This window comes from Lonchura striata, chromosome 14, assembly GCF_046129695.1.
Source record: "Lonchura striata isolate bLonStr1 chromosome 14, bLonStr1.mat, whole genome shotgun sequence".
Lineage (NCBI taxonomy): Eukaryota > Metazoa > Chordata > Aves > Passeriformes > Estrildidae > Lonchura > Lonchura striata.
Window position 1 is genome coordinate 13,024,498 of NC_134616.1, and position 15,680 is coordinate 13,040,177.

General features: G+C 38.9%; 1 protein-coding gene across 6 annotated transcripts in view; it reads right to left on the reverse strand.

The window, feature by feature from the left end:
• AFF2 (ALF transcription elongation factor 2) overlaps positions 1 to 15,680 on the reverse strand; it is a 332,507-nt gene that overhangs the window by 79,357 nt on the left and 237,470 nt on the right. For all 6 annotated transcript variants that reach the window (XM_021547866.2, XM_021547869.3, XM_021547868.2 and 3 more), the window contains exon 9: positions 1,272 to 1,309. In XM_021547866.2, coding sequence (XP_021403541.2) covers positions 1,272 to 1,309 — 38 coding nt within the window. The remainder of the gene's footprint in view (positions 1 to 1,271; positions 1,310 to 15,680) is intronic.

Below are 15,680 nucleotides of genomic sequence, written 5' to 3' on the forward strand. Positions count from 1 at the left end.
AGTGAAAACTTAGCTCATTTCACTCTCTATTAAACAACCCCAGCTAGCAATGACTTTAATTCAGCTTGCACTGAATTTGAACTAGCCCTATAGGCAAAAAAGGTCCCTTGTCTTATTACAAGTTTCACATGCTATCAGGTCCTTGCTGGATCCTATTTCTAATTTTTATCAGACTGAATGAAACATAGAGAGAGAGTGATTTATGGTCATCCGACATATCGCCTAATCACTCCAAGGAGTGTTCATACACATTCTGTGTTCACTTTATAAGGTGTAAATGACTACACATGATGGAATCCAAGTGACAAATAGAACTGTACTCTTCTGCTATGTGCTAGAACACAGTGACTGGGGAGTCCTGTCAGTGCATGTTCTTACAAACACAAACCCTCTCCAGTCTCAAAGTCAGCATTATCAGCAAACTCCTAAAAAAATAAGAACTATGTCAGTAACAGGACTATTCAGTTACTGGGACATAGTTAAACTGCTATGATAACATACTGAAGTTTAAATATGTGTTTTTATTGGTACATAAGAGCCCATTAGGACTGGAATATTCATTATTTAAACAGAATAACTGATGTTGTTAGCTTTAACTGAAAATGCCTTTTCTCAAAGAGCCAGGACATCTATACAGCAACTTTCTTAATTCAATGATATATGGTAGAGTGTTGCTGCTAGTGCCTGAAGATTTAAGAACTTATCATAAAATGCCCTTGAAATTGCTCCCTGGTAGCTTGCTCATCCTTCACAAAGCCCTGTGCAAAGAGCAGAAACATGCATGTGTGTATGGTGTAAGAGAGGCACATGCACAGAGGGAGAAAGAGCTCTTAATCAACAGGATAGCAAAGCCTTGATACATAGGTGCAAAAGATTCCCATGTGCCCAGAAATTATTTGGCACATTCCTAGTTATTTCCCCCATCAGACCTTCTCGAGGATTGCAATTAAAAATCATAATCTTTTTAGCATGTACAAACCTCCCCAAGGCTAGAAGCACTATGTATTGAGTATGATTGTGATTATTTGGCAGCTATTCATAGACAACACATTAATTTATGGAAACTGGATGAAACTTGAGGAGTGCAATCATTAGGGACACATAAGAAATCGAAAGCTTTCCTCAGTGATACTGACCTTTTTACTACTATGATTAGGGACAACATGAATTCTATTATCTCCTTCATCACCCCTCTTACTGTCTTTTTAGTCACTGTATACAACGATGCCATTAAACTCGCATTTTTGAAGGGATATAAAAAAATAACTTACTTTACAGGAATGTTTCTCAATTTTGTCTTTTCGGCAGCCTGTAAACACAAGAGGGGTGGGAGAAACAAATCATTAAGCAAGAGCCACACCAAAGCAAGCAAACATCAGCTCATGGGAGCTCTTCAGCAGCAATATCCCAGGCTGTGGGACCATTCAGAGAGATAGTGCTGAGTCTGAAATGCTCCTGCCCTACTTTGTGATATCAGTGGGGTTTGTTTATTTTTAATGGCCACCAGTCTTCAGCAACCGCTCATTCAGGGCTGTTACTTCATTTCTCACTCTGAGGTCTGGCCCCTTTGTCACAAGCTATCTGTCCCTATCAGGAGCACGAACAACAACAGGAAGAAATAGAGGGAAGAACGGATTACATTTCCAAAACTGTTTTTATTCACCAGCAACAGAAAAGGGCAAGAGATGACCAAATGTTCAGATCAATTTCCTCTTGTGAAACCTTTGAGAAAACACACTCCAAATCATCTAAATGAGTAAATCTTTGGGCCCCTCGGCCTGCACCACCTCAGACATGGAGCCTGGTTCCAGTTTATTGCTGAACCCATTGATCTGTGTACAGTCCATTTATCATTCATGAAAAGAGCCAGTGATCTTCACAGTATATTAGAAGAAACAACTCAGATCATCTGTCAACGGCCCTCTTATTTCTGTTTCCCTCTCCACGGGGATTTCATCTCCTTCGATTCTTCTTGAATTAAAATGTTGCTAAGCAACACAGCTGGGGGCGCCGATGGCAGCGCCGCGCCAGTCTATCGCGCCGCTTAAGCCACCGAGATGTTACAGGAGACTTTTCCCTTTAATGCTCCTCTGGCATAATTATGTAATCTGAACCGACCTTGCATCCCACTCTTGTTTTGTCTGGAATAGGTAAATAACATTTTAAAGGAAGAGGGCTGGAAATACCACTGGCAGAAAAAGCTAGTGTTGTATAATTTCAGAGAATTCCTCCTGGTGTTTGCAGAACAAGGCTGTAATAGATTTAAATGTGGAAAGTGGTCAGATGGTTGGTGAGATTACAAGCACAGAGAGTAGCGAAAGGCAGAATTAAGACAACTGATCCATAAACCCATTATAGAAAGGAAAGTTTTAGTGCCTAATTACCTCCAGAGGTATTTTTACAAAGCCTGCCGACATTTAGGAGAAGGGTTATGGTGAGGAACTTTAACCTCTGCTATACTTAGGGATGGAAACAAAATGGTTCCTACACAGGAAGTGTGAATATTAGTGGTTCAGAAAAATGCTCATATAAGCCCTTGACAAATTAAATCCTTTATGTAAAATTATGAACTTCTGAAACCTCTGGGATCTGCACAACTGGTTCCAAATTTTGCCAGAAGGAATTATCCCTTGAGCTCTACGATGGGGCTAATTTTTCAAAATACTTCTGTTTTGGCACTTTTGCCTCTCATCATAGCAAAGGTAATATCTGCATTTAAATCCATGAAAATCCCTAGTAATGAGTAAAATTTGGGAGAAAAATGAGAGCTTGTGAGAGTTTGGATGGTGCAACAGCAGTCCTCTGGGTTGGCTCCCAGCTTGCAAAGAAAAATGTGTTTGTTTCATTTGGATTATATTTTCCATCTAACAAATAAATCAATGAATGCATGATAGGAATCAATTACATTAATTGTACAGTAGGGGTGCTAAATAAAACACTTAAACCTCAGGAAATGCTCAACTTCAGATTGCAGAAGTAATTGAGAAAAACCCAAGCCTAATTATGCCTTCTCAAACAAGCTTATGATGAAATGGGGTCTCTGCCTCAACAGTGAGATAATGTGATTGTGTCTCTTTCCAATAGATCTCTGCAAATGCAGAGTCAGAAGCATGCTATTAAGAAACCTACTAAGTAATAAACTACACATAACAACACACAAATAATTCATGTAAAATGAACTGAAACACCATCAAAAAAGGCATTTCAGTTTCCCAAACTTCCCACTAAAAGCCAAGTATCAGTCCCATCCTGCAGGAAACTAAAATTATTTTTAAAGCTCAAAAACATTCTTCCACAATGTCAGAATAGCTAGACCTTAACAATTCTGAGTTCAAGCATGTGAAACTTGCATCTAAATCAAGGTTTTTCCCTGAATTATTCAAAAAATCACTACAGAAAAACAGGTATCAAAATACAGATAAAGAAGAGGAAATAGCAGAGAGGAGAGTGTCTACGATCACAAGTAAACAATGTTAATGCAGTTGATTTAATACAAAGTACAGCAGAATATATTCCGGAGAGCACATGGCATGATGGTGTGAGCTAAACTGTTTACATGAAAGATTAAAGAAGATGAAGATATTTCAGAGAGTGAGAACTGGCAATGTCAAAGTCACAGAATATTAAAGAGCAGAGTCTAAACTGCATGTTTGATTTTTGACCACTTAGCTGTGTCTATCACAACCATTTACCCTGAAAGAAAGGTTGCAGTTTCAAGAAGAAAGAACTATAGATACATTTTGTTTTCTTGGACTGTGAACATTTTAGCACATGTCTTTCCCTAGATTTTTATAAGGAGAATTTCTACTTTTTTTTTCCCTTTGTTACCAGAAAATCCCACTTTCCTAACTCTTAAGAAAAGGCAAATGCTGAAGGTACAGTGTCCTTCACACACATGCTTGCTTACACCAAACTGAAAAACCATTGCAAGTGCTTGGGTTAATCTACATGCCAGCCCAGTTTAATGCTGGATCATCAGACAACTGGTCCTCTCCTAACTGGTCCTCTCCTATTACAAAGGATTTGCTTTGAGTGGGATCACGGTGATGTTAAACACAGAACAAAATACCCTGGGATTCCATCTGAGAAAGAAATGCAGGATCTGTCCTTCTGTTTTTATTTGTCTTGTAGGTGTTGCTCATTCATTTTTCAAAGCATATTTGTTGCGATATCATGAGCATGCCCAGTGGCAGAAGATAAAGGAAGGCAAAATCAAAGTGACATTGAGTAACTCTACACATTAAGCTTTGATGCAGAAACATATTGTTTGAAAATATTTGGTGTGCAGCAGGTCTGTCAATTAGAGCTAATTATTTTTCTCTGATCAGGAAGAATGCAATCTTGTTTTAGGCAGGTTTCTTTGAAATGTACGTCTTTTATATAACTTCATTATAGGAAAATACTTCTTCCAAATTACTTCTTTTCTTGGCTGCTTAGCTATTGACTCAAATTGTCTGTGTTGAGCAGTTCTCTCTGCTTTGATAATTAACTTTTGATCATTACTGAATTTAGCAGCTCTAGTCAGATGTGTTCATAGCCATCCTCCTCAACTATTTCAGTGTTCATCGCCTTTAATCTTTGAACAAAATGATCTCATTGAGCCTCCATCAGCCTCACTACTCAGTTAATAATTCCTGTTTCTCATCTTCACGACTGAGTTTGATTTGTTTTAGACTTGATGCAAGCTTTTGATTATTAATTTAAGATAGTTCAAAGACAAACATGTTTTAAGAGTTATTTTTTAAATCTTATATTCCTAGGCCTTTACAAGTAAGAAACTTGTTTTAACTTCACAATGATTTCTAAACTTCATGTATTAAAAGTACTATCTAGCAACAGAACAGGTGGGAGGTCTCTAAACCCCCATATGTGTGCCCTCAGTGACAGATGCTGCTGCCAAAGACTGAAATGAAATTGGACTGGCATAATGTAGTATTCAATGGGTGTTAGGAGAATTACATCATGGGACCTTTGCTAATTTTGAGCTTGAAAACATGCATTAAAATAATTTAGGATGATTAGAAAATGGAAGTCATGGTGAACCAGACAATCATTCTACTTTAATTTGTAATTTTCTTCTGGCTTTTTTTCTTAACAATTATGGCCTCTGAATAATTGTGCTTGTGCTCCCTAAGACCTTATTTCAACAGCTGACTCCAGTGTTGAATATGAAGGAAGAAGATGAGGAATGTGTGAAAAGCAGTACAACACAGAGGCTCATCCATCAGAGAATTTTTGCTCAGGGATGTTTTACCCTGATTCTTGTAGCTGTGAATGACTCCTACCTCTATACCTGATTTTGGTGCTAGCTGTTTTACCATTAGCTGAAGAGGCGCCTTCACTGTGCTGTACTTGGTCTGTAGGGTGGATTTACCCATCAACTTACTTTGTTCGAAGATATTTAATTATTATACAAAAGATTAAAAATAGGAATAAGCACAAACTACCTCTAGATTGTGAACAAAGTCTGCAAAATGTGAAAACAATGTTTTTATTCATCACTATCAATTGTCTGTCTGTTTTTTGGATTGAATGAACCAGAAAAAGAATTCCAGTCAGTACAACTTTCCTACATCACAAACGGCAGATAAATGAACTGACAAGAGAATGGCTCACAAATAACCAAGTAAAATAATTGGCCTCTGCAAAATGCAAATTACATTTTTGGTGAAGTGTTACAGCCGAAGGGTCTGCTATCCTAAGAAAAGATGTATTTTCCATTGCATAACTGAAAATCAAGAATTCTCATTGAAAACTATTTGATTTTGAGAAAGTGAGATAAGAAAAAAAAAATTTTCCGAGAATCCCCCCTCACCCTCTTGATTCAGAAGCACTGGTGAGCCAGCTAAGAAGGCAATTGCTGAGCCTCAAAGTATCTCACAGAGTGAGACAGATGACACTTCATGCCATTGAATGTGTTGGCAGAAGAAGGCAGGCCTTCATGTTCAAACTTTCCCCCTTTTCCATCAGCTGCTGCAACTCTAACTCAGGTTTATTTCCCAGTTTCTGCCTGCTTGGGTGAGCAGCCAAGTGACTATACAAATAAGTTTACAATCCACCACACTCTTCTCCTGTGCTGTAGGTATAAATGAGACTCCTCAGAGACTCAATTCAACAGTACAGTAAAAACAAAGATACTTCTCAAATTAGTTAAGTTTTATATATATAATTTATATCTCCTCCTAGGTTATAATTTGTTTTGGAAATTATATCATGCTCTTATTTATACATAATGCCTTCTCTATGATCCTAAGTAACCAGCTGAGAACCACAATTGATAGACTGTGCTGTCCTCTGATTCTCTGATGATACAGTTGGTACTAAACACAGTTGGACTTCCTCTGGAGGACGAGAATATGGTGTGCAGCTAAAAAACCATTCAGATTTGGGCTGGGAAGGAGAAAGCCAAAACTCAAGAACTGAAGGATCAGTATGTGTAGGTATAAATATGTGTGCTGTGTTCCTCATTTTTTTTATTCTTTACTTTATTGGTTACACTCTCCTCTACCTGTCCCCTAATGTCAACAGAGGAGATTGTATTTCTTTCTTGCTAATTGCCTTTGACAAGAAGTTGGCAACCTTGCATTTGAGATTCTGTGTGTGATGTTCCCAGTCAGTCTCACCTCGAGGGAAAAAAGGCCAATGTTACTGTATCTAGGACCAAAAACAATGGAAAAGATACTGTCCTCCTCATGTCACAGTTTTAAAAATGAGTATTTTCCCCTCAGGATTCAAATGTATGGAATGGATTAGCCAAATCACGTTTTTTTTTAATATCAAGTCACCAAGCATGTGGTATCAGCAAATCAGAATGGTTCACTGAATCCTCGCTGTGTATGAACCACAGAGAGCTCCCATCATTGCTCTGAGCAATGCAGTAACCTCCATGGCTTCACAGAGAGATGCTCAGGAGTACTTGAAATACTGAAAATTTCATTGCAATCATTGCAGTGGAGGTTGGGTAAAATGAAACAAAAAGAAAAGAGTTTAAGTGACCAAATCTAAACCAGTCTGTCTGTGGTTTAGGAGTGACTTTCATCCTTGACAAACATTAACTGCTTTTAATTGAACAGCAACACAGATATATTTGAGCTTCTCTCAGCAGTCTGAGCTGATTTTAAATTAGCCAGTGTGGGTACTGTGAAGATTGTTGCTCTCACCACACAGGTTTCATTTTACTCAGGATCTTTGGTGAACTTTGCAAGAAAAGCTGTTACAGCTATCTGTCAGTGAGCAGCCCTACTGCAAAGATAACTCACGTAATATGTTCACTTATTTTAGGACTTCAATACTAATGCACCTTGACAAAAGAGGCTTGAAACAGTGTCTTCCTATCCCATAAAAATGCTCGTTATGAGAAGCTGCTTTATGTACTAATTTTGAGTCATCAAGCCAACAAATGAGAAATTGTAACACAATGTTACAAATTCTACTGATTCTGCTTTTGCAGCCCTAAGAATCACTGAAACCTACCCCAGGTGACTCTGCCTTGTCAGGGGAGTTGGACTTGATGATCTCCTGAGATCCCTCCCAACCCCAGAATTCTGTGAATGTCAAGTTAATTTAACAATGCTAACCAATATCTCATAAAACCTAGCAGATATAAGTGTTCTTACAATACCAAGTATGGCAGAGAATGGAACTCTAGTTTCTAGAGCTAGACCTGATTTTTCATAAGAATTGTTTTATTTGGAAAACAACTAAACATCCCTCATGACAGAAATTTGGAAAACTGTACTGAAGGGTCCATTTTAAAGACAAAAAGATCCACATTGAAATTGCGGTTTGAAACATAATTTCCTGGAAATTAATTTGTTATAAATTGATCACAAATGACCAAAGCTTAGTGGATGATAATGCTATTGTAAAAATATAAAATATGTATTGGTAACAAAAACTCAGTATTTGCATTGTCTTATTTAATGATGACTTTTCTAAAATGTGTGTTGGGTTCACCCTCCAGAAGCCTAACAAATAATAAAAGAATTCACTCTTTGCTGGGCTTACTCCATAGCTGTACTTCATCATGTTAATCACATGATTAAAAAATTGAAAAGGTAGAAGAGACATAGAAAATGTCAAGAATCCTTTATAAGAGAAATAAAAAGTTTTCCCCACACTTCATTCAAGGAATAAACAGCAGAAGGCTTGTTTCAAAGAATATCCTGTGACCCGACTGTCCTACTGCAGACAGTCACCACAATCTGAGTATTGTTAAGTTTCTCAGTTCTACCAGGAGAACCATATTTTGTATCCCTGGACCTTACAGGAAGACTGCTGATATTTTGTGGTCTTTTTATTTAGGTCTCTCTCAGTGTAGTTTTAGAGTGCAGTGCCTGATTGTTACTTTTGCAATGCTCACTTGCTCTGCCACAATGGACAGGCAGACACCTCAAGATATGGCCCCTTGTACCCCAGCTCATTTGCAGTTTATGCCCTTAGGTTCCCCTTTGTGATAAAGGCCTTTATCTCATTTCTTAGGGAATTCAGCCTATCCTTAGTCTTCCCCTACTTTAAGTAAATGGATAGTTTCCTAGACTTGAGAAGCAAAAGGGCAGAGTCACAGAGTACCAGCAGTGGCACTGAACTGATGTGCTGTTCATGCTGCCCATTTATTTCCTGTGCAGGAAATAAAGACTTTGAGGATTTTAATTTATACTGAACATTACATCTATACCGAATATTAAATGTATTACAAGCAAAGAACTGAGGTAAACACATGGGAAATAACTCTTTGCTGACCTTAGTGTGGTTTAGTATATTGCTCAGATGACTTAGCTTATTTCTAAATTGCACAGTTCCAAAAATTAGACTTAATAGTACTGCCATGAAATTGGGATTTTGAAAAGCAGGCACACTCTCCACAAGAACACCCTGCTCAAATCAATTGCACCATCACACTGTGGTGCTGACCTGTCCCTGTGTGCAGGGAGATCTCTTCTAGGAAGATTCATCCTGCAGAACAGAATAGAGCACCTGCAACCCCAGCAAACCTTGCAGTGGCAGATGAATTCATCCTAAGAAAAACTAAAGTGTTTAGCTTTCATTACTGTTCTCTTTCTGTAATACCTCCAGGAGAGATCAACTTTCACTTCTCTCCTTATTCTGGCTGACAGAGGCTAATTACTGGATTTATCATGTACTTTCCAGCACCTATTTTATGGTTTTGCTGGTCACCTATGAGTCCCTCCTTCAGCCTTTTGCTCCCTGTCTGAAACCCAGCACTAGCACCATCCTCTATCAGTGTAAAAAACTCCCACAAATTCAGATTTTGAAGTTCATAGACAGTTGCTTATGCTTTTACAGAAGAATAGTGCTGCAGATGGCCAGTGTAAGAAAACCAGACATTTTCTTCACCAAAATGCTTCACAAGTCATTCATGATAAAATCCCACTCTCCTCCTGAGGAGCAAAGGGAGATAAATGTGCCCTGTGTGGTCAGATTAGTGAATGTTGAGCACTGAGATGGCCTGCAGGTATCACAGACTTCAGATTTATTTTGCAGGACAGTATGGCCAAGGCTGGCTTTTCTCTTAGCAGAAACAATGCTGGGGTTGATCAATTCTCTTACCTGCTGCTGCCTCTGCTTTGTTGCCAAAACACTACAGGGCTTTTGCATAAGTAGCATACATAACAAGAGGCTCTGGCAAAATGTATTTTCCTCATGCTTATAATAAAGACTCCTTTAAAAAAATTGTGTGTGCAACCATCCTGTGGACTGAAAGCCTAATCTCCCTCTTCTCTCCCAACCCAAAAAGGCTGACAGGTTTCCACCATCAGGTTCTTATGGCTCTACTGAGAAATGACCTCTTTTTAAGTAGTGACAGAGGCATCAGGGGTTCTAAAGCTTCTCTCTCACATGAATTATGTCTTACAGGGGGGTTGAGAGAGCTTGGTAGCCTCAGGCTGGTAGCAGGAGTGAACCCAAGAGCAGCCCCTGTTAGAGTGTTGGGGGTTTTTGGAGTGCCTGCTTACTTGTGGGGAAAAGAGGAGAAGGCTTCCTGAAGATGTACCTGTAAAACTTTTCAGCTAAGGCATGTCATTCCCACTTTGCTAGGGCTGTCAGCCTGCCAGCATTTCTTTTCCTCTATATTTTTCTTTACTGTGGTGGAGGGTTTTTGACACTGAGATGCCAGTGTCAAGCCATAGAACCACTTGGAAAAGGTGAAGTGGGAAGGATGGGGTTCCTCCATCTGTGCTGGTCTGGGTAGGTGCTGCCCCAGAGCCCAGGCAAGAGCACAGCTGCAAGCTGCAGGAGCAAAGTCCTTGTGGATCTGTGCTCCCGTGCACTCTACAACAACCATTTTTCCTGAGGGTAGTGTTAATCCCCTTCCTCACTGATGGATGACCTCCACAATATCAACATGTGTGAAAAAATTACATGTGATTCTGTGAATCTGAACAGGTTAAAAGCTTTTGCTAAAACTGTGTTTTAGTGGTGTGCTATGCTTTTTGCAGAAAGCTCAGCCCAGATCTGAAAGCTTCTGCTGATAATAAACAAATGATATGAACCTAACATCATTACCATGTGAATTACAACCTTAGATACATCAGTCATCAAACCTCTTAGCACCAAAGATTTGCCCAATACAAGCTGGAGTATTAACTCACACAGCTGATATCTTGTTTCAACCAGTGTTGTGCACAATAAAATAATTTGAATCACAATTAAAATGGACCAAGATAACAAGAAGGGACATATATCCATGAAAGTATTTTTCATGGTTAGAGACTGACAAGATTGGAGAATGACTGTATTATCCTAATAGCTTCTGTTTTCATTAATGGCTTAATGAAAACATTCCCCTACAATTATAAAGCATGACTGCAAATCTTAAACACTGGAATGTGTGTTCTTTATCAAACACAAACTGCTGTGGCTACAACTGACACTGCACCACTCTGGGATTTCAATGGAACCTAATGACAGATAAACTGTTTACATTAAAAGACTCTATCAAAGTTATTTTGCACCTAGTTTCTTCCTAATCCATCTGATTTTTCTATAGCTTTGACAAGATGACCTCTCTCACTGTGTGTGCAGTATTGATGTCATTACTGAAGAGCTGTTCTTCAGCCTTTCTGCTGATAACAAAGTAAATGGAAATGTAGAGAAACCTTGGGGAAGTAAACAGCTTGTTCAGGATCCAGCTAAAAATGGGAAAAAATACAACAGGTAAGGATATCTATTGTTACAAGGAAAGTGATCACTGTTGCACTTTAAAAAATGTTTACATGATATGATGAAGGCATATTATGCCTTAGAACTTCATAAATTCTAAAAAATTTAACTGGAATAAAGGCATTGAAAGCTTAGCATGTATTATAAAAATTCAAAGCTTAGCCTATGGCTGATTACCTTTTAAGACTCAGCTAAAAAGCCAAGCATTTTGAATTTAATTATCTAATAATTACCTACCAAAAAAGAATTATGTTTATATAAAATACAAACAATAGAGCAGGGCCATGGATTACATGTATGTCTTGTGTTTCTAGGGTTTTCAGAAAAGTGGCAATCACTAAGGGGAGAAGAAAAAAAATCAGTAGAAAAGAAAAATATCTTATTGATTTGTCCTGCCAAAACCACTATATACATGAAATACTGAAAATGGAGCAGGTCTGTAACTAGTATCAAAGTTTATTTGGTTCAAAAACACAGAACACTAGCAATGTGCTTTAAATTAAGTACACATTTAAAGGTTAACAGGACTATTCCTTAGGCAGAAGAACAAAGAGGAGCTGGTTAAAGAAAATTTGGTACACCACAGCTACTTAAAATACTGTATCCAGGCACAAGTTATTTGGATGCCTTTGAGCTCAAAGCTTACTTGAATTATACAGAGGTGTTTTGTTTAGAGAACAAAAATACTAACCTGCATTTTATCTAAGCTCTTTCAGCTGAATTGAGCTACTAATTAAAAATCTTTACTACTCTTCCTAATTTCTGATGTACTTTTTTAACAGAGTAATAAAGCCATCTAAAAAATGTGTCCTTCCTTGGAGAAGAGTGTTAACATCAGCATCTCTGAAATGCCTTGTCATCTCCTGGTTTTACTAAAGCATGTCTGTCATCTGCCTTGATTGTACCTCTTGTAGCCAGTCTGAACATCCTGTGCCATGCTGAATGCAATACTGATGCATGTGCCAATTGACAACACCAAGAAAATTCACAATCCAGGCAATGCTTACCTGTAACAGTACCTCTCAAATAATACATTAAACAGATGTGTACCTGATATTATAAATATAAAAATGACATAAAAATATATTGGGCTGGTCAGTATACATATTAAAAAACTATTTAAGTAGGTCAAATTGTGGATAACTTAAAACTTTAAAGACAGCAATTTTAATAAAACTGTCAATACAATTTTCTTTGTAAAAACATTTGACACTGATAATGCTGCTTATATTGAAAGAGAAACACAAGGTCTATATCTTTAGATCTTTTGTTGAACTGTGAGCGCAGCATCAATAACTGCTTCTCAGCTGTAAATGAAAATTGATTCCAGATCTAACCCATCGTTTTCTGTGTGTCTTTAATCCCAAATCACCCACAATGAGACGTGAGAATCAGCATTTTGTCTATGGGACAAAGCACGTGTCCCATGGCCAGCTCCAGAGTCTGCACTGGAGGCACTGTGGTGGTGTTCACATGTGTAGGTGCTGTGGGTAAATGCAGCCCCTCCCTGCTGCAGGAGGTGACAGGAGTTTGCAGCTGGGGGGAGTCACTGTAACTGCCTCATGCTCTACTGCAGTGACCTACACGATCAAAGCTTTACAGGTCTCAAATCTGAAGGCACCTGCAATGAACGTCTCACTGGGCCTCCTGCAGGTTGCAGCCCAAAGAAATTCACTCAACAATTTCTGCATCAAGCCCACAGCTGCCAGAAGGCTAAAAGGAAAAGAACCTAAAAAGTTTCCATGCAATTTGCAGCGGTTTGGTGACGCCGTTGAGGCAGGATGGTATGAATGAACTCCAATTCAGAAATTCTTGAGAGTAGAACTCTGATTTATTTCAAATACATTGCTTTTTTATAGGGAGCATCATCCAGACCAATTCTATTGGCCCCAGAGTAAAAACATCTCACTCCATTGGTGTGCAGTGAATGATGCACAGTGGCAGAACCTATTATAAACAATGTGAACAGCAAGAGAGATAAAGAATTATTTACATTCTTTCCCAACTGTTTCCCAGGCTTCTGCCTGGTTAGAAACTCTCTGTTTTCTCTCTGACTGAACTGAGAATATCCACAGTTTGGCACTAGGAGTTGAATTTGCAGTCATCTCTCAGTTGCTGAAGCCACTTAAGCCTTCTGGGGTGAAATTAAAGTGTACAATCTCTTTCATAATTTTCTTGGTGATATGTTGCTAGGCCATCATCATGTGTGCCTTAACCAAAATAAACCTAACACATTAAGGAGAGTCCTCCAAATCTGGAGAATTTAGGAGCAATATCCAGTTATTCAAAATTCTGTTTGTAAAGGGAATGCCAAAGCTGGGCAGCATGATCAGTAACAACTTTGCTGATGCTATTTGTAGAATAAATACCTTCAATTGACTTCAACCTGGTAGTTCCTATCCTATCCAGAAATGAAGCTCAACTTCTCAGTTACATGACTGACTATTGTGTGGTTGTGCTCCTTCTCTGCAGTGGGGAGAAAAGGCAGGGGATCTGTAACACCTGAAGCAGTCCAAGGCCCACAGACCCCTGAGTAAATGCAATACAGATCATAAATAAGGGTGCTCATTCATAGGAGTGAGGGAGCAAAACAGAAGAGCTTTGTTTCTTGTTTCTAACAATTTTCCACCTTGACAAATGGACTACTGCTAGTCTCAGAACATGGGCTGATAGATCAAACTCTCCCCACGTTCTACAGACTTTCACTAAAAGTTGTTTTCCAAGTACAGTTATGGATCAGTGTCACTACTGTCCTGTAAAAATTGAAGGGTCCATAGGAATTCTCAAAGGAGAAATCCTAGGGCTCCCTGATGACAACTGTTCCAAAGAATTTTGATTTCCTTAAAATTAGAGTAGAAATAAAGGAAACAAACTTGATTTTTACATACTCTGTTGGGGTTTTTTGAATAAAAGTGAGTAAATGCCAGCTCATGCTTCACACTGGCTGCAGGCTTATAGCAGAAAAAAATCATAAAGACTGTAAAGAAAATGATTCCATTTCCTTACAGAAATGCTGCATAAACTTCTAGAATGGTTCTGAACTAAGAGTTTTAATCTTTTCTCTCCCTGCCAGAATGAGCACATGTGTACACCTGAATAACAATGGTCATTTGACTGCAAAATATTTATGTTGAAAAAGCCCTTGAAGTTACTTTTTTGTTGTTTATGTGTCTGACCAGTGGGCCAGATGAACCTTTTTTCCAATTTCCAATCCCCTCTCCTTAAATAGATGTGGCAGAGGCTGCTAAAGTGTAATGAATGAGAGATGCAGCAGAGTCCTGCTGCTCAGCATTGCAAGGCCTTAGCCTGACAAAAATATAAAGGCAGACACTTATTAATTCAGGAAACTTCAAAAGCTGTGAGCTGTATAATTTTGTCTATACTCTGTAAAACAAATAGAAGAGATGCAACCATACATATGTGGGGTACACAGGAAAGTGCAGGGCATGTAAGAAATGTGCAGTTGTGTCCAGTTACTTTACCTGGAACCCCTAAGGATACAGGTCAGTTAATAGATGACACCAAACTGGGCAGTCAGCGGTGGGCTTGGTATTGCTCAGTTAAGAGTTGGACTTGATAATCTTAGAAGATACTTTCTAACTGAAATGACTGTATGAAAAAAAACCTCAAAAATTTTCTAAGCAGTACAAAAGTTTGAGAAACTACATGAATGGTCCCTATGGAGCTCTGTTGTTTGTCTGCAGCCTGTGCTGTGACTGTGTTGTGGGAAGACACGTGGAGCTTTGGAGCAGTCTGAGGCTTCCTGCAGCTCAGACACAACCCCACCACAGAAGGGCCCAGGCTGCAGCCCCTGGCCTGGCAGCAGGGACACTGCTCAGGATGCTGCCTTGGTGAGAGGAACATCCCACACCAACAGCACGGAGGGCTCCAGAGCTGCCAGGACCTCCCTGTGCACCGAGTTCCTTCCTGCTCAGGATTAACATCAGAGATGACATCTGCTGCATTTGATGTCAGCAAACACTGACCCAGGCTTTTGCTTCTCCATTCACCAGTGATAAGGGATTTCATCCTAGCAGTATAAACTGTGTGAATTCAGAACTCTGTAAATTCTACTTAAGTCACTAGAAAACTATTACTGTTGGAAAACAAGAGTAACTGCTACCTGACAATATATTTCCATTTCTGTATCTTAGGCATCTCAGGATCACAATGTCATTTTACAGGACCATTTGGGCAAATTTGCAAACCTGATTAGTCATCGTGTTTGCACCACACTACATTACACAAATACAGGATTTTGACCCTTTGGCTTCAGAAGACGCTGTGAGTCTTGCTAGTGCTAAAAAATACTGACATGTATTACTAAGGCATCAACTTTCACCAGAAGGTAAATCTTTCCTGGCATGACCCTAAAGGATGAATGAGGTAGGCTGAAGGAGAATATTTAGGTGGTTTAAAAATAAATAAGAAAGAACGATTGGCCTATAATTAACATTTCCCAGACTGAACAGATGATCTTATGCTGAATTATAGCACTG